Source organism: Prosopis cineraria, unplaced genomic scaffold (assembly GCF_029017545.1).
Source record: "Prosopis cineraria cultivar Desert tree isolate PC_DT_omini unplaced genomic scaffold, ASM2901754v1 PC1, whole genome shotgun sequence".
In the NCBI taxonomy this organism is placed as follows: Eukaryota; Viridiplantae; Streptophyta; class Magnoliopsida; order Fabales; family Fabaceae; genus Prosopis; species Prosopis cineraria.
Genome location: NW_026555332.1, coordinates 13,494,899 through 13,514,172, shown reverse-complemented (window position 1 = coordinate 13,514,172; position 19,274 = coordinate 13,494,899). Strand labels below are relative to the sequence as shown.

Below are 19,274 nucleotides of genomic sequence, written 5' to 3'. Positions count from 1 at the left end.
AAAATGACAATAAAATCTCTCTGAAATATATAAATAACAATTTGATCCCTTGAAATGCCATAATTTCCCTAAAGTTCTTAGAGACTTTTTTATTATTAATAGATTTATATAAATTATCAAATTGCCCTTGTTGAATATAAATGATTCATAATTTTTCTTCTTATATTCGCAACAATGCAACAGCAAATAATAAATTTACTATGCGAAGTTGTGATTTGCTATTACATTATTGTGAATTTTAAGAAGAAAAGTTGTGAATATAAGAAGAAAAGTTGTGAATCATTTATTTTCAACAAGGACAATTTGATAATTTATATAAATTTATTAATGATAGAAAATTTTTCAAGACTTCAGGGGAATTATGACATTTTGAAGAACCAAATTGCATTTATATATTTTAGAGAGATTTTATTACCATTTTTCCTAAAAAAAAAGGTGATTAATGTCCCACAATTCCAAACTAGGGCTTGCCAATAAATGCTAACCACAAGATTTTTAATGATATCTTGCCATGTGCTCAAAATAACAACACAATTTCTAATCACATCCACCATAGTCATATCCTCCTTTATGCTCCCTACAAGTGCATCACATTCAAAATAATTTTAAACACACAAGCATGATTAAAAAATTTAAATCATATTATTTCAGTTTCTAAATCAACTAAACATGTTTGAAAGAATTAAACCTCCATAAGAAATTATTTTTACAAATTCAGTCCTTGCTCAACAAAAACTAGCATGCTAGATAGTTTAAAATATAGATTTCCAATCCAGAATCAATCAAACGAGCACTCAAAAGGTACAACATTTTTAGGACAATTTACATATATAATAATATAAAATAACAGTGTTCCAATGTAAAAAGAATAATAATTTATCATTTCTTTTCCAAGCTAAAACTATAAGTTCCAAAAAGTTCACAACACCACCAATTCAAATACTGGTCTAAATTTTTTGAAGCCTTAGAGTTGAAGAATTAAGGCTTATTTGTTTTCTATTTTAAAAAAATATTTTTTGTTTTTGAAAATAAAATATTTAAAAACTTGTTTGGCTAAGTATTTTCAATTAATTATTTTCAAAACTATTTTCATTTTAAAAAAATAAAAAATAGAAACAACTTTAAATTATTTTTATTTTTTTCTTTCTTGTTTTTTAAAATACATTACATTTGATTATTAAAAATTACAGTTACCTTAATCAATTTTTGTTATAAATCACCACTATTAGCCGCCTATAACATCACTATTAGTCTATTTTTAATTAACATAACCAAACAAATTTTCATTTCATTTTATTTTGAAAATAATCTTAAAAATTGTATTAAAAAAATTTAAAAAATAAAAAATGAGAACAAAAATCAAACAGCTTTTAGATTTTTGGAACTCAATATCACCCAAACAAAACTCTTAGTCACATGTGTTTGTTAAAATAGAATGGAAGAATAGATTAAGAAAATAAAAGTGAAAATAAAATGATCAAAGAGAATATGTGAGCATATTCATAAGAGAAAGGGATAATTTAATTTATAGAGTTGAAAATTATAATTCACAAAATTTTTAGGTGTAATGATTCTCACATTTGTAGTATATATTAATGAGTTTTATCATACTTATCATAGGAGGATGATTTAATTTATTTTTATCTTAATTTTTTAATTCATTTTTATCTAAATTTTTTCAATCCATTTAAAACCGGACAAGTCATTGAACTGGGTTGAGGTGGTGGTTTAAGGGTCAGATCGATCACAGTTAAAATAATATAATTTAATTAAATATATAAAAATATTCATGTAAAAAACCTCAATATTTAAATAAAAGTCATTAATTATTGAGTAAATGAAAAATTTATCTATAAAATCTGATGTATGTCTTATATAAATAACAATTATAAGTTTATGATAATAATAAAACATAATAGCATTAAAATTATTAACTAAAAAATGTATATTTGATTTAGGGTTCAATATTAAAAAAAAAGAAAAAATATAAATAATAAAAATAATAAAATCTGACTTAAATCAACTCATTAACCCACTAAATTGACTGAGTTGAAGCTGATTTAATTGAGTTAAAGTCGAATCATAAGTGATCAATTTTTTCAATCAAACGGACTAACTAGGTGACTGATTTATTGATTTACAGGTCAACCTCGTGGGATCGTTCGTGTTCACAAACAATGCCTGAAACAATTACTTTCACTCACACTCGATCTCCTCGCGTTCAAGTTCGAATTGCGCGGCCATGAAATTACCACCTCCCCCTGGCCGCACTGGAAATCCGAAAGGGTATTAATAATACCTTAATGGATAACCAAATAATGGGTTATGTGCCGCCACTATTTGGTTATTCATCTTTTTTTACTTTTTCCATTAAAAAATATAAGATATTTTTAATCGAATTTCATCCTCCAATAAAATAGTTACCTACTTTTAAATTAATCTTATTTTTTTATATTTATCCTTATTAAACACCCTATAATAAATATAAAATCACTATCAATAAGGATACTTTAAAAAAAAACAGTGATTATACTTCAAAAGATTAAAAATGTCTTACATTTTTTAACATCTACCTCCTCAAAAAATATCTTACATTTTTTAATGAAGGAAGTATTATTTTATCTTTATACACACACGTGTGTGTGGTGTTTATATTTTATAATATAGTGTAGTAAATTTATGTATTTTTCCATCTTATGATATTGTATTTTGGTCTTATGAAATTATCTTTTATATAACTTCTTCGATACTCTCTCAAAATCTAAAAGACTCAATTAAATTTATATATTTTTCTCAAATATAATTTTAAATATGTAAATAATTATTATAATATGCTACGTAGTAACACTACTTTAAATTGTAAATTAATTTCACATAATATTTTCTAAAATTATGTCTTTAACTCTCTCTTTAGTAAATTATTTTTACCCAACAATTATATAATAAATTTCAATTACCATAAAATCTCATCCCAATATCATTTAAAATTGGGATGTTATATATCCCTCGTAATTTGAACATGTTATTGGGATTTTTTTTTCTTGTTTAGGGATGGTTTTGATTGATTGCTTTGATTTTGATGTTTGGGGATTTTGTTTGATCAATAATTTTGCTTTAGTTTTTTTTTCGTTTGGAAAATTGTAGCTTATGTTGGTTCTCTCTTCATCTTTTTCTTATGCGTTCTGTTAATCAGTTATTGAAAATAGTAAGGCCCTGTTTGATATGTAGGCTTCAATTTAGAGGGATTAAAATTGAGATTAGTGTTGGTATTGGTAATAGGAGTGGGAGTGATAATGGGAATGAAACTTTAAAATTATGTTTGATATAGAGTAATATGTGAAGGGACTACTTACTTTTATTTTATTTTATAATTAAACATAAATTATGAATAGACTGTAATACCTCTTATACTTAAAAAAAATTAACCTAGCTCATGAGGTCTAGAAGTAGTTGAATGCAGCAGATCACTATGGCATCACAACTTCAGTTTCAAGTTTGAATGTGATAGATTTGGAAGAAGTCCATGACATCTTTGACTCCGATCTTTCCTCTTCCTCCATCTCCTTCTTCATTGATGTTCTACGTCTCTTTGACTTTAATTTTTGCTCCTTCACCTGCGTCTCTTCCTCCCCTACAATTTCCTACTTTCCCTCCTCAGAATAGACCGGAGCGTTGAGGCAGCGTATAGATCGGAGCTTGAGAAGAGGATTTCGTGGTAGCTGGATGAAGTGTACAGATCGGAGCTTGCGATTGTGTTGCACGAAGGGAAGAGATGAGAGAAAGAGATGGGTGAAGGCAATTTGGTCTAAATATTTCCAGTCTTAGGAATGATTTTGCAAACCCAAGGGAGTGGGTGATACTGAACAATCCCATGTAAGGTGGGATTGAATTGGGTTTAGATTGCTCAATAATTCATACCAAACATAAAAAGTTGGGTTTTTTTAGTCCTAATCCTGATCTCTAACATTTAGTTCCATGTATCATATAAGGCCTAACAGTAGAAACTTTGCTTTCACTAAAACAATGAAAAGTAGAGCAAGCTTTAACAATTGTTTCACCAACATGAAAAAACTTATAGAAGCAAGGATAAAATTGAATTGAAGGTATCGAAAGATTGCATTTATTATAATCGCCAACTTGTTTTTTGGACCCAGCTTTTCTTCATTTTTTTCTCTCTCCACTTTCTCTCTACTTTCCATCTCAACCGTCAGATTTATTTTTGAACGGTTGAGATTTGATGTTTCATAAAATTATTATCATATTCATTTTTTTATAAAATTTTATATTTTAATACTAATTTTATGAAACATCAAATATCAACCGTTCAAAAATGAATCTAATTGTTGAGATGAGAAGTGGAGAGGAAGTGGGGAGAAAAAAAAATGTAGAAAAGCCAAGTTCTTGTCTTCTTTGGCCCCAAATGCTAGGCATTTTGTTAAATGCCAAGTTATTGTGGAGGAAAAATTGCCAACTCATTAATCCATTTGTCACATAATCATTTTTAATACCATTAACCCATGTCAGCACCGTTAATTAACAAAAGGATTAAAATATGGACGGTTTTAAACTACAAGGAACTATATCTTAAAATATAAGCTTTGGAGACCTTGACCAAATTTGACTAAAACTACAAGGTTTAGGATTTATTTTTGAGAAAATTATACGGAAGTCTCACAAAAGCTATTTTATTATTAAAAAATCTTTTAAAGTTTACAAAATACTTTTAAATTTTAAATCCTACACATTTATAACTTGATAAAAGGCATTTACAACTGATAAATGCTATTTCACAAATTATAAATGTGCAAGATTTGAGATTTAAAAATATTTTATCAATTTTATAAAAATTTTAGTAATAAAAATCTTTTTTATGAGACTTATGTGTAATTTTTTTTATTTTTTTCAAAAATTTATAAATATGTTCAACATTTAATATGAACATTGCAATTTAATGTTGTAATTTTTATAAATTAATTATTCAGATATACCCTAATTAGTAGATATATAATTTAAATGATTTAATTTACTAATAATAAATTGACTATTTAGGTACACTTAGTGTAGATTTAATATTAATATTTTTTTAAATTTTTATTTCAGTAAATACAAACTTGAAAATATCTAAAAATAATTTAAAATGAACCGAATAGATTAATTCGAATCAAAATGAAAGGCCCAGATTAATTTTCCCCGTGATGAGCGCTCGGTGCCAAATGCGGAGTCCTAGTAGATTGTAGGTGTAGATATTTAAGTGCAAACTAGGGTTTTGCACTGCTTCTCTCTGGGTCACCTCTTCGCCGCAGAAGCGCAACCTTAGGTACTCCCTCCTTCGTTTGTCCTGCAACAATGTTATCAAGTGTTTCGTTGTGCTTAGAATCCACTATTTTTATCAGTGACTTCCTGATCATGCATTGGATCTGCGTACATTATTCTGGTTAATGAGGATTTCATTTCTTAAATTTCTTCAATGCCGTTTTTAGATATCCTTTTCTTTCATATTTTCGGCTATCATTGTGCTTTTTATGTACCTTTGATTTTAATTTGACATCAGTTGTTGTATTATCGCGTTTTAAATCTGATTGCGAGACCCAGATTAGTGAAGCTCTGCATTCACAATGGTCTAAGTTTTCATGATTGTATTTTCTCATTTGGATGAATGGGTAATCTTCAAAATATGATAGGAGAAGGATGTCGCACAGGAAGTTTGAACACCCCAGGCATGGTTCTCTGGGATTTCTCCCCAGGAAACGGGCTGCTCGTCACAGAGGAAAAGGTATCATTTTATTGTATCATCATTTCTATACTGTGATAGCCTTATAATGCTGTTTGCCTTTGGTTGATATTATTCTCACGGTAATGAAGACTAGCAGTGCTATCATAGAATTGGGTTGACTGTTCTGAGTTTCCGATCAGTCAAGTAGCTGTTCTCTCAATTGATCTCTTGATTTTGATGGGTTGATTTTACTGTTGCAGTGAAGGCGTTCCCCAAGGATGACCCGAGCAAGCCACCCAAGCTTACTGCCTTCTTGGGTTACAAGGCAGGCATGACTCACATTGTAAGAGAGGTGGAGAAACCAGGGTCAAGTGAGTCACTTTTTTGTTATTTTACTTATTTTTTTTTCAATCGATACACTTCTTCATTAGTAGTTTTCGATTGACACTTGAGTTGTTGGCAAGGATCTAGTTATGCACTTTGGTGTTTCCATGATGATAATCTGAATCACGGAATTTTCTAGTGATCAAATTGTTCTATGGCTCTTTATTGTTCTTGTCCCAGAATTATATACACAGGAAGGTTTTATCCATCATTGTAATTTGTAAGTTGACAAAGTTTTAATTATGCTTTTATTGTTCAAAAATAGTGAAGATTTGTTTTTCATCTTATTCAAGCGGAGGTTGATTCTTGAGGATACTAGTGTTTGGAAATATGCTTAAAAATGTGGTACCTATTTCCTTTGTTCTCTGCCCTTAACTGAAATTGATGCCCACGGGTTTGCGAAGTGTTTAGATGGACTTAAAAGTGCACTATCTGTTTTCAGCCAACTTTAGTTTTGATTTTCATGAGGAGTTTCTGCTTTTGCTTATTTGATGTAAATATGCTTCTTTTTTTATTATTTAAATTCTGTTGCCTTCTCTTTATTACCAGCAATAGTTATTATCATTTAGCAGCCTGGTTTTCTAATATGATATTTTTTTTCTTTGTATCAGAACTTCACAAGAAGGAAACCTGTGAACCAGTTACAATTATTGAGACACCTCCAATGGTAATTGTTGGAGTTGTGGGTTATGTGAAAACTCCTCGTGGTCTTCGAACATTGGGTACTGTATGGGCTCAGCATTTGAGTGAGGATGTGAAGAGAAGGTTCTATAAGAACTGGTGCAAGTCCAAGAAGAAGGCTTTCACAAAGTACTCCAAGCAATACGAATCTGAAGAAGGGAAGAAAAGCATTCAGAGTCAGCTTGAGAAAATTAAGAAGTATGCATCAGTTGTTCGCGTTTTAGCTCACACCCAGGTAAAACTTGCTTGCCTTACTTTGCAAATTGAACATATTATGTAGTTGCAAATTCTTGATTCCACTTTAGACTACTGCTTATCTTCTCATGTTGCCATTTAAGGGTTCAAATCTAATATGCTACTTTACTGGTGGCTTGCTTTCTTTTACAGATAAGGAAAATGAAAGGGTTGAAGCAGAAGAAAGCTCACCTCATGGAGATTCAGGTCAATGGTGGTACTATTGCACAGAAGGTGGACTATGCATACAATTTCTTTGAGAAGCAGGTTCCTGTTGATGCTGTATTCCAGAAGGATGAGATGATCGATCTCATTGGTGTAACAAAGGGTAAAGGGTATGAAGGTGTTGTCACTCGGTGGGGTGTGACACGCCTTCCCCGCAAGACTCACAGGGGTCTGAGGAAAGTTGCATGTATTGGTGCCTGGCATCCTGCCAGAGTTTCCTTCACGGTTGCCAGAGCTGGTCAGAATGGATACCACCACCGTACTGAGATGAACAAGAAGGTTTACAAGCTCGGCAAAGCCGGAGATGAGTCACACACAGCTGTTACTGATTTTGACAGGTGATTTGCTTGATTAACCTTGATATGACTAAGATGTAATGGACATACTTGTGCTTTTAGGGTGAATTGAGAAGTGAATGCCAACATTAACGAAAAGCTTGTGTTTAATCACAATAAATGGGATGTGGAGCAAACTAATCTGACTTAATTTGACTTTTAGGACTGAGAAGGACATAACTCCAATGGGTGGCTTCCCTCACTACGGTATTGTGAAGGATGATTATGTGATGATCAAGGGATGCTGTGTTGGTCCCAAGAAGAGGGTTATCACGTTGCGTCAATCCCTCCTGAAGCAGACTTCTCGCCTTGCTCTGGAGGAGATCAAGCTCAAGTTTATCGACACATCTTCCAAGTTTGGCCACGGCCGCTTCCAGACAACGCAAGAGAAGCAAAAGTTCTTTGGACGTCTCAAGGCGTAATTATGCAAATTGCAAGAAATTTTGCTGCAGCGTTACATGAAAATTACATGAAGTTGGAATCTAGTGTTGTTGAGAATCTTTGTGGTTCAATTTAGTTTTACATACAGATTGTTCATGAATTTTGCTCATGTACTTCAAATTTTTCTTGTGGTTTCAAATGGAAGTTACCCAGGTTTTCTTATTTATGTGACTTCAATTTTGAACTTGCAGACAATTCTGATAACTGAGAGCCAAAACCCTCGAGTTTGACTAGGAACGTGGTTCCCTGGAGTAAAGCAGCATCTTTTTAGCAGTTGGTTTGATGTCCAGTTTTAAACTTAGTTTCATGATGATTAGTTTTCCAATTTATTTTGTTTCGTTTTAAAAGATCTTTGGTCATATTTAAAGAATTATCATCATAGATGGATTATTCCCTAGCGGATTTGAAAATATTAAAAAAAAAATATTCCTATCAGACATGCTTATGATTCCAAGCAGGACAGTTTTAATGTATTTAGTTTTATGTATTTAATATATTTTTATTCAATCAAATCAAAATGTGTTTTAATGTGATAATATTAGTAAAGGAGAATTTTATATATAATGAATAACTTACAAAAAATTTTAATTAAAAACAAGCATATATAGAATTAAATGAACAAAATGAAACAATTGGATTATGTTAAAGGTTTCAAGAGAAGCCTAAACTTTCAACATGCTTGAGAATCAAAATAACTAAGCTTATTGAGGATGAGCTTGGATCCATAGCACCCTCGTGCTTGAAATATGGTTCATTCAAAATCATGTTTGTTGGTTAAATAAAATTATAAATGGGATTGGGAAGAGACTTGTAGGAGTGAAATAGTTGAAATTGTCGAGACTGAAGACTGTTAACACGAGAAACAAAGGAAAAAGGTACAAACGATACGCATCAGAGTTGGGAAGTTGGCTGATCTAATTCTAATTGGCTGAGCTCCTTCTCATTCTATTTGTAAAATACTTTTAATATACTTTATCATAATTAAAAAAATTTTAAAATTCATTAATTTTGTCTAGAAATTCAATTATATCTCAACTTTATTTCTATTAAGCATACATATTTTAATAACATCCTCCATTTTTATTTATAGAAAAAACTATTACTTTTGATCTTTTTTTTTATATAAATAAAATTATATTTTTTAATAAGCATTTATTATAAATTTTTTAAATTATCCCTCATAATTTAATGAAGAAATAATTAATAAAGATTTAATTAATATAATTAATAAAGAATATTGTAATCCAATTTTTTTATTTTAAAAAAGAATTAATATAATTAACTGATTTTTTTTAAATTGTGTGATATATATTTTTTTTTCAAGGGGGTATTTTATTTAACATCTCACACACACAAACCCGTGATCGAAAAGAAAGTTCATGGTCATAAAAAGGAAAAACGAAAATTTATATCAGTGGTAAAGAACGTGGGCATCAGTTCTCCAAAGTGATAAAACATCAATGAAAATTTCAAACGCAAATTACCCATTTAAAAGGATAGATTCATCATACGCCCACAGAGAAATTGAAAACAACAACGTTCAGACCTAATGCTCAATTAGACCGAAGGTCTAAAACTAAAATACAGTAAAATAGGGGGATTGAGATGAGATGATTGTGCGTGTTTTTCTCAGGTGACCAACTTTGAACGTGGAGAAAATACGAGATGAGATATGGCTGTCGCTGCTACCTCCTCTCTCAATGCTTTAGAAAAGAAGCACTAGTGGCTCACCACCCCTAAGGTAAGACCTTGCAGTCCAGCCCAAATTACCAATCTGGGCAAGTCGCATGCAAGCTCATTCGAACTGTCTCCGAGCAGTGGCTGATCGCGCCGGCTTCCACTCTAACCGTCCTATTTCAGAGTTGCGATCATTTTCACCAATCTGTCGTTGCCATTGCAGGTACAAGTGCTGCTGGAGTTGTCGCCGACTAAGGAAGAAGAGAGGCTCAAGGACGTCGGTGTAGCCATGCAAGTCCAACTTACCTTTGCGGCTTTCATCGAGGAACCCAGAGAGCTTCCAATAGGAGCAGGAGAAAATCAAGACGAAAAGACAGAGAATGCTATGACGAGTACGACAAAACCGACTCCGGTAACCCTCCGCCCGGAGCCACATGTAATTGAGGGAGCGTATGCCTCCCTCACTTGAAAAAAATAACATATTTGTGAGCATAAAGTTTTATATTTTATAATTTATATTTTTTATTTATTATATTTTACACTCTTTTATTTTTATATTTTAAATTTTAAACTCATTTTCATCTTATTTTTTTAACTTATATTTATTCAAATTTTTAACTTAACCTCATAAATATTGGTTCACAATTTCATTATATCTAAATACTAATATTATTTATTAATTATTTAAAAAAATTTAATATAATTAAATAGACTTACTTCTTGCTTTGAATATTACTTACGGACTAGTTAAAAAAAACCTAATAAAAATTCAAAACTCAACAGTAAATTGAGTAAATATTTTTCGTTAACTCACTGTAATTTACAATTGAAAGCTAGATGAGAAATAAAAAAAATAATTAATTTAAAAGAGATAAAGATATTTTTTTATTAAAAATTTTAATTTTATCATTGTCTACCCTTAATTTAAAATCCTGACTCCACCACTGTCTTTGCGGTCCATCCCAGCAACTCCATCGCCCAACAGATAAAAGCGTCAAATACTCAAGCTTTGACCATCACGCAGGAGAGGGAGAAGGAAAGAAAGATTTTTTTTTTGGGGAAAATCCAGGTATCTGCCACGTGTCAAATAATGGTTAACTCATGATTAATATTGACGGTAGGGTAGTATTATACTTTTTTTTTTAATTCTGAGATAAAATTACTCCAACAATAAATTTAAAATATGAAGTGCCTCTCCAGAAAAAAGTTTCAGGATATTTTTATTTTTTAATCCTTTATTATATATATTTTTATAAATTTGTTAAAATTTTTTTTTCAAGTTTAGTTATTTGTAAATTGTTAGTAAAAACAGTTTACAATTAGCTAAATATTATTTATAATCATTTAAGATAATTTTTTATTTTATAATCAAGTATTTTAAATATAATATATTGATTTTTTATAGCTAAATATGTTAATTAATTTTTTAAAAAATATTCTTTTGTACTCAAGAGATTTTTTCATTACAAATAATAGTTAATAGTTAAAAATTATTGGTGAACATAAATATATATTGGTGACTATAAAGAATATCTCATTAAAAAATTTTAAACTTAATCTGAACATAAACCAAACTGCTCAAAAACTACACCAAACCAGTTAGAAAAAAAACAGAATAGATTCTAAACTATAGTGAACTGATTGGTTTGGTTTGGTCTAATTTTTTTTCAAAACCAAACTAAACCAAACCTTTGAACACCCTTAGATCTCAGTCAATGTCAACAATCCTATCCTGATCAACTCTGATGGTCAATCCTTGGTTTACATTATTTTTATTCTTTTTATTCTTTGTTTTTGACACTTGTTTTAAGTATTTTGAGCATCATTAGAATTTATTGAATTTAATTTGTAATAATGAAAAATTTTGGGATAAGGATAACTAATGATAATTTTTGAAAAATTAATTCGGCACATGAAATTAATTTGGGCAGTACAAAATGAGGCATTTGGATCAGATATCTTATTGCAAGACACAGATAGAAAATAAAGAGAAGCCCAGGGACAAGCTTGTTAATTTTTAATTTCTCATCTTATTTTTTTCTTATTTTTATTTCTTACTTACATTACCATACATCATACGTACATACAATTTAGTTTTATTTTGATGTCTTAATTTTCTCCTTTATAAGTTTTATTTTTTTCAAGATTTAAATAAATTTTATAAATATTTTATCATACTAACATATATCTTTAGACGCACATAGGGCATTTGCATACTATAACACAGATTTTGTCACTTTTTAACTTCACCAAGCGTGTCCTTAGTTTTTTTTAGTCTCACTGTGCAATTTTCGAAAATGAGGATTCACTTTTGCTTTTATTTTTTTTATTTTCCCTTTTCTTTTTCAAGGATTTGCATGATGAGCACCACTTGCTCACATGGCCCTTCGTTTTAGTTCAAATGATCCCTATTTTTTATTTAAATTAATTTTTAAAATTTTAAATTTTATTTATTAATATAAAAAATTTTAAAATTTTAATAAATCAGTTCATTATCAATCTAGTCAGTACAGATTTAATCTGACAATCCAATTTAATATTAATTTTTTTTATAATTTTATAGTTTGACTATTCAAATACACTTTGGATAGTGCAAATATAATCAAGATGACTTAATTTAATATTAAAAAATTTATAAAATTTACAAATTAACTATTTACATGTACCCTAAATAGTCCATATTTAATATTAAATTTTTTAAAAAATTAATCTTTTAGTCCTTCAACTTGTAACTTACTTGTAACTCAGTCCCTCAATTATGACTCGCTGTGACTCAGTCTCTCAACTATAACTCGCTGCAACTCAATCCCTCAACTTTTGATTTACCTATAACTCAGTCCTTATTTTTAATTTTTTTTAAATTTTTTTATCAAATAAGAGGGATAAAAAATGCTCATATATTATTTTAAAATATCCTCTTCTTATTCATTAATGTGATATATAAGTTAACATGAAAAAAAAATTAACAAAGGTTAAGGGACTAATTTGTAAGTAATTTAAAAGTTGAGGGACTAAGTTATAGGCGAGTTATAGTTGAGGGATTGAGTCATAGTGAGTTATATTTGAGGGACTGAGTTACAAGTAACTTAAAAGTTGGAGGACTAAAAGATTAATTTTTTCTAAATTTTTTTACATTTTTTATTTTAATAAATGTACTATTAAAAATTAATTTAAATGGATGGCAAAAATCATTTTAGGTTGAAATGGAGGGCCAGGATTTTTGACCCTAATAAGCATTTGATGCTCATCACAATGATGAGTGTCGAATGTAGATGCCTTTTTGGGTGGGTCTTCATAGAACAAGGGCATCTTCTTCATTTTTTTTGAAATTCACAACATCTCACTCTCTCTCTACATTTAGCACTCTCTCTCCTCCATATCTCTTCACCCAACCGTCCAAATCAAGATCCAACTTCACCATTGCATTCTTCTCTCTATTCTCACCAAAAGCTTAGGAATCTTGCTTTGGTTTGTTGAAGTTTTTGCTATTTGAAAATTCTCTCTGAAGTGCTGTAATGGCCATGCATCCATGGAGCTTTGATGAAGATTCAGTGATGCTCTCCATATGTGGTTGGGCATTCTTCTTCCCTTGGAGATGGACGTACCTATGAGCTCTATTACTGAGATTTCTTTTCTCCTTCACCTTATTAATCCATGAATTTGAACTGAATTTGTTGAGACATTGATGCCAGTCTTTGAATTTATGAATGTATGGCTAATGCTGACATAATTAAAGTGTTTGAGATTAATTTTGGATTAGTTTATTTGATGGATAGATTTAATTGATACATTCCTTTATTAAATTTAATTGCTATACACAATTGTGCTTGATATGTTTGTTGGTTACTACTCAAAATCTCAATTGAAGATATATTGTGTTATAGTTGAGGAAAAGGTTAGGAGCTATTCAAATTAACCAATCAAACAATTAAGTAATTTTCATAAAATTGGATTTTTTATTGTTGTTAATTGGCCATTAAGGATAATAAGTAACTTGGTACTCAACTTAGAGAATTCTAGGTCTTCTTAACCTAATTAATTGAAAAGAAATTAAAATCAAAATTAGGAGCAAGGATTAGGTAGCTAAGTCTTTACTCACACATTCATACACACTCATTTTACTCTATTCATTCCAATTTAATTCGTTAAATAAACAAAACAAGTAATAGCTTTTGTTAGTTTTTTAGATAGTTTGAACAACCCTTACCTTACTATTTTATTAGTGTTTTTAACTGTAAGAATTTTATAATATTAACTTCTTGAGAGATTCGATCTTAGTTGACCATAAACTACATTAAAGTTAACTTTGTTAATTTGTACTCACACGACTAAAGGTTATTAGTATCAGAGGTATGGTCTCGGTGGAAATATGTTGTTTGATCCTGATAAGCGCCAACGGTCTGGTCCTTATGAAAGTGAACCGTCTTGACCGTCAACTTTGACTAGGACCGAATTGCTAACGTTGTCTAAGTTGCTTTTAAATTTAAATATAAAATTTAAAATTAGAAATTTTATTTAAGATCTAAACAAAAGATTTTAACATTGTAATTTGAAATTTTTTATGTTATTCAAATAAAGGATTTAGAATATATAAATTTTAAATGTGAGATTTCAAATTCAAATTCACTTATCCAAGCACAAACTCATGGTTTATGGTGTTATTGGATCAAAAATTCAAGATAATTTGTTGATACACCTTGAAAATAAAAAAAGTCCTATCAAACTGGCTTATGATTCCAAATAATCAAGATTGCCAAAATGAAACAATAGGATTCTGTTAAAAAGTTTAAGAAAAGCCTAAACTGTCTAACATGCTTGAGATTTAACATAACTGAGATTGTGGAGAATGAGATTGGATCCATAGGGTTCATTCAAGATCATGTTTGTAGGCCAAATTATATTATAAATGGGAAGAGACTCCGTCGAGTGAGAGATGAAATTGCATTGGCAAAAAAAAAGAAGAAAAGAAAAAGAGTTGAAATCGTCGAGAATGAAGATCGGTAACACAAGAAATACAGGAAAAAGGTGTCAACTATAAGCCTCAAAGTTAGGGAATATGCTTTACCTTACTCTAAGCTCTGGAGCCTTAATTTTCCTCATAAACTACTATCCCAAGCTCAATCCTGCCGAGAAGAGCTTGGGACTAAACTCGAAAGCATTTTTAACTTTTTTTTTTTGTAATATAAGGTCAAATTTGATAAATACAATTTTACATAGAAAGTCCAAAGATTATATACAAAGTACAAATTTAATAATTAACTTGTTTCTAATGAAATCAACACATGTGATTTTTTTATATATTATTTATTCTATAATAATTTTTTTATTAATATTATTGACATCTCAAAATCACTTGTCATGATTTGATTGGTTAAAAATATATCAAGTATATAAAATTAAGTATCTAAGTCTTCCCTATAAATCATACAGGCATTGGCTTAAGATGTTGTGAAGTAGGCTCAAATTGTTGAGAAGGATATTTCAATACTTAAAAAGAGTGGGCCTCGTTATTATAGTGAAGAGGAAGTATGTGTTGCAATTAAGAAGATGGGAGTATTTGAAGAGAGCAAAGAAAAGTGTTGCTTCTTTTTATATGATGATGCAAAATGCAAGTGAATTTTCTTTGGGGTTCCACCACATAGATAATTACTAGGCAAAAATACCAAGATACTACATAAAAAATATTAATTACTAAGATACTGTCAAGGAAAAAATATTTCCCATGATGTTATAGAACCAAAAATTGATTTGATAGGAATGTACACAACTTGGTTTGATTGAAGCCAATTTTCACATTTCTTTCCTTACCCACCCCTATCCTAATCCATCATTGGCTAATCATTGATTTAATTAACATAATCATGATTATAAAATGATTATTTTTATGATTACTAAATTATCTTTTATAAAAAAAATTGATGGGATAATCATTAATGAAATGATAAGCTACTAAGTAGATTCTTTTTATTTTATATAATGATAATTTTTTGTAATTAATTTAGATTGAAGTAGAACAAATAATGATTTGAGAAAGATAAAATAATAAAATGAGTCAATAATAACAAAAGGCTATTGTTTTTTAGAATAATTAAAGATTAAATATTTTTACATTAACAACATAATTTATACATAATGGCTTTTTGTGTCACATCTTGGTCTCCTTATAATAAGGTGTGGCCGTCTTTGTCTTGTAGGCCCTTTGTGTTGAGATTTTGATGATTCTGTGGTTAGTACAATTGGTGGGGTATTCAAATAAAAAATAAGAGACTCTATAGGGGAAATCAAATGCTGTGAAGTTGCAAATATTTCATTTGAGGGTCCTCCACGTTCAAATGTGTAACTATTGTATTTAGCTACAAATAACAATGGATCATCAAATAAAGAAGTGAATGAGCTAAATTGTTTAATATCTGGAGAGCTAAACTGGTGGGACAAGGATGATGGGGTCTTGCAATGGGAATGAGTAAATAAGTTAGAAGAAGAAGGGCCTCCTTGGTCTTGTTCCACTTCATCTTCAATGGTATCAGGTGGTTGTATAGACAAATAGCTTCTACGTCTCCTACTTTGTCTACCTTAAGGAATATGTGTGCGTGGCACATTTACTGTAGGTGGAGCAAGTTGAGAGACCATTGTGAAGCATTGTACTCTTAACGCAAGTAATATATTGTATTGGTCTTGACAAACCTTTTCTTGATAATATGTTATTGGTATTTGTAAAGAGTTTTGAAGACTTAACTTATATAAACCTTTCGCTATATTTACAGAAAATTAGTTAAGAAATATTAAGAAGTTGGAATATCAATTGTAAAAATATAATGATAATGAATGCTTAATGTAAAACTAGTTGCAGCAGTTCTTGAGCTAATCCACCTTCAAGTATACCTCTAATACCATTACATGTACTCGAATGTGTGATCTAATGGCTTGTTTGATATAGGAGACTCTACAATAGCATGTTTCCATCCTTCCCATGCATCGATGAAGTTTGCATGCTCCTCAATTCAAATTGATAATGTTCTTCCCCTAAGTTGTAATGTGTGGACATTCCCTAATCTAACCAGGGGAAAGGAATCAGTTGTTGAAGATCAAATTGTCTCATGATGCAATTAGGATAGTGCCATTCTATTATGAGAAAGCATATTAAGGGAACTGAAGCCCTCTAAATTTATGGTGTGACTAAGCAATAGCTTGAAATAAAAAGTTGCACCAATTGAGAATCATATGGTTCCAAATTATCTTATTCTTTGCTATTGCATCGAGCTAAAGTCTGTATTGTTGTAATGCCATAGCACTAGGATGAGGTGGTCGCCCCATCTTTTTCCATCTGTGATTAATTTTTGCAACTTGTTAAATTTATATGATTAAATAAATAATATAAACTCACATTAATGAAATCCTAACATAAGCATTACTTAAATCTAAGAGGGGTTTTGAGAGGATAAATATCTATTTATGAATCTAGAGCTGGAGGTCGCTATGGTGCAAGCATCAGAAAGTGATCTTATGCCCATAAGTGAAGTAATGCTAAGCATCTACCCATCCCTTGCTTAATTGGGTTAGTGACATTACATAACTCTTTATGAATATGCACTACTACTGCAGATCCCCATGAAAAGCAACCAGCTTTTTTAAAATTTCAAAGCAATAAAATAAACATTAAATAAACTTTATAATCTGACCTATCTAGAATTAAATACCCATCAATCAACCTAAGTATGTAAGCTCTTGTGAATTGTTAGATTTGTACATCATTCGCATTATCTAGGAGGTGGTGAGAGTGTTCAGCTAGCTAAAAAATTACAAGCTTTTGTCCTAACAATTTATCTTTTGGTGGTTATATTTCAAGGAGCCATTCACAAACATTAAACCAATTCTAATCTATTTGACCAGAGATAAGAGTTCCAATACATGGAAGGCCTAATTGAATAGTAATATCTTGTAAATTTGTTGTGCATTCACCATGAGTGGTATGAAAAGTATGTGTCTGCCACCTCTCAACAAGTGCTGAGACTAGAGTTGGGTCATATTCAAATTGTCATATTAACTCCATAAAATCTAGCTTGTTTAAAATACTCTATGATTTAGCATAGTAGATCTATCAATCGATTCTCATGCATGACTCTTCTAGTTCGAAGGTTGCGATCGTGTTGAGAAAAATTAGACTTAATAAAATTGTTAAGTATAATAATTTTAGATAAGATAAGGAGAAATGATACTTACATTGTCATTCCATACAGTCTATGAAATATGATGTTGTTGTTGTAAATATAATAATGTATTTTCTTCTGGGCCTGGGTTAATAACTTGCCTTTATTGAGCCATTTATATGCCACTGCAATGCAATTTGAAGAAACAAAGAAATTTCTAATAGCAAGAAGAATGTCAATTACAATTAATACACTTATCTATAATAATTAATGTCAAATACATTACAAATCATACAAATTAATTTCTATATGCTTGTTTATTTAGAAAAGTAGAGCGATTATGACCCGTTTATCTACATAACAAACATTTATTTGGCTCAGTGGGCATCGTCCAATCCATCTCATTACGTATGTGAGTTGGGTGAGAATTACCTCTTTCTCTAATCATTGATAGGTTAGGAATCAAACTATGAATATTAGTTTCAGGCTAATGAATCTCATCTCGTATAGGGTGAAACTCATTACTATAAGCTTGCCTCATATATTGTAAAGTGAAACGAGATCCACAAGCTATAAATGGTCTGAGCTAACATTAACACATGCATATATGGGTATTTTTCTATTTGAAACTTTCTACGATCACATTTTTCTCATTCAGGCTAACCTTACAATAGTGTCCAAATTGACAAATTTGAACATTGTATAGTTCTTGCACCTCAAATAATATTTCTCTTCTATTAATAGTGTGAACGATACAAGCTGATACAGCTTGTGTGGCCATTTCTAGCTTCTTACTAATTGTCTTAAAAGACATTTGACCAACTACTATCTATGCTTCAACTTGTTAGGCATGTTTAATAAAGTAGTTCTTCACCCTATATATAATAGCCTTCACAAGTCCTGTAATTGGTAGGCTTCAGACACTTTTAAAAACACTATTCATGCATTCTGCTAGATTAGTTGTCATATGACCATAACGTCGACCTTCAATATCATATTCATTGACCACTTTTTTATTGGAATTTTACCTATCCATCTTACTGCTTGCTCATGGATCAATGCTATCTTGGCCAATTGTTGGTTAATAACATGACGCTCATATGCATAACCTATATGTACCAAGAAACATATCATCAATAATTATATCATGATAGGATTTTATGATTAAAAAAATAATTGACTCATACCAATGTATAATCTTTTCCTTTAACCAATTTGTCCTATGTGTTTTATGGAGGTTTGCAACCACGTGCCTTAAACAAAAAAGATGGTATCCATTCAATGGTTTCTACCTAACATGTGGATCCCCAACTGCAGCCTTTATTGAGCGATGCCTGTTAGAAATTAAATATATTTCATTTTTATCCTTTGCAATGTATGTGCAAACATTATACAAGAACCAAGACTAAGCAGATTTTGTCTCTCCCTCAACCATAG

General features: G+C 30.4%; 1 protein-coding gene and 1 non-coding gene across 2 annotated transcripts; one reads left to right on the top strand and one right to left on the bottom strand.

Moving 5' to 3' along the window:
• The first annotated feature begins 5,253 nt into the window (after positions 1-5,253).
• On the top strand, positions 5,254-8,175 carry LOC129318194 (60S ribosomal protein L3). The gene is made up of 6 exons (XM_054962827.1): positions 5,254-5,317; positions 5,682-5,773; positions 5,974-6,084; positions 6,709-7,013; positions 7,166-7,575; positions 7,736-8,175. The coding sequence occupies exons 2-6, from the start codon at positions 5,689-5,691 to the stop codon at positions 7,992-7,994; spliced, it is 1,170 nt and encodes a 389-aa protein (XP_054818802.1). The 5' UTR covers positions 5,254-5,317; positions 5,682-5,688; the 3' UTR covers positions 7,995-8,175.
• Positions 8,176-9,438: 1,263 nt separating this feature from the next.
• On the bottom strand, positions 9,439-9,531 carry LOC129297034 (small nucleolar RNA Z101). The gene has a single exon (XR_008590095.1). It is a non-coding gene; the product is annotated as a small nucleolar RNA Z101 (small nucleolar RNA).
• Positions 9,532-19,274: the final 9,743 nt, after the last annotated feature.

What these genes read in the sequence shown, in the direction of transcription:
- LOC129318194 (XM_054962827.1), top strand. Translation starts at nt 5,689, where the DNA reads ATGTCGCACAGGAAGTTTGAACACCCCAGGCATGGTTCTCTGGGATTT. An exon ending in GGTGGAGAAACCAGGGTCAA is followed by an intron (nt 6,085 to 6,708) that starts GTGAGTCACTTT and finishes TCTTTGTATCAG; the next exon opens with AACTTCACAAGAAGGAAACC. An exon ending in GCTGTTACTGATTTTGACAG is followed by an intron (nt 7,576 to 7,735) that starts GTGATTTGCTTG and finishes TTTGACTTTTAG; the next exon opens with GACTGAGAAGGACATAACTC.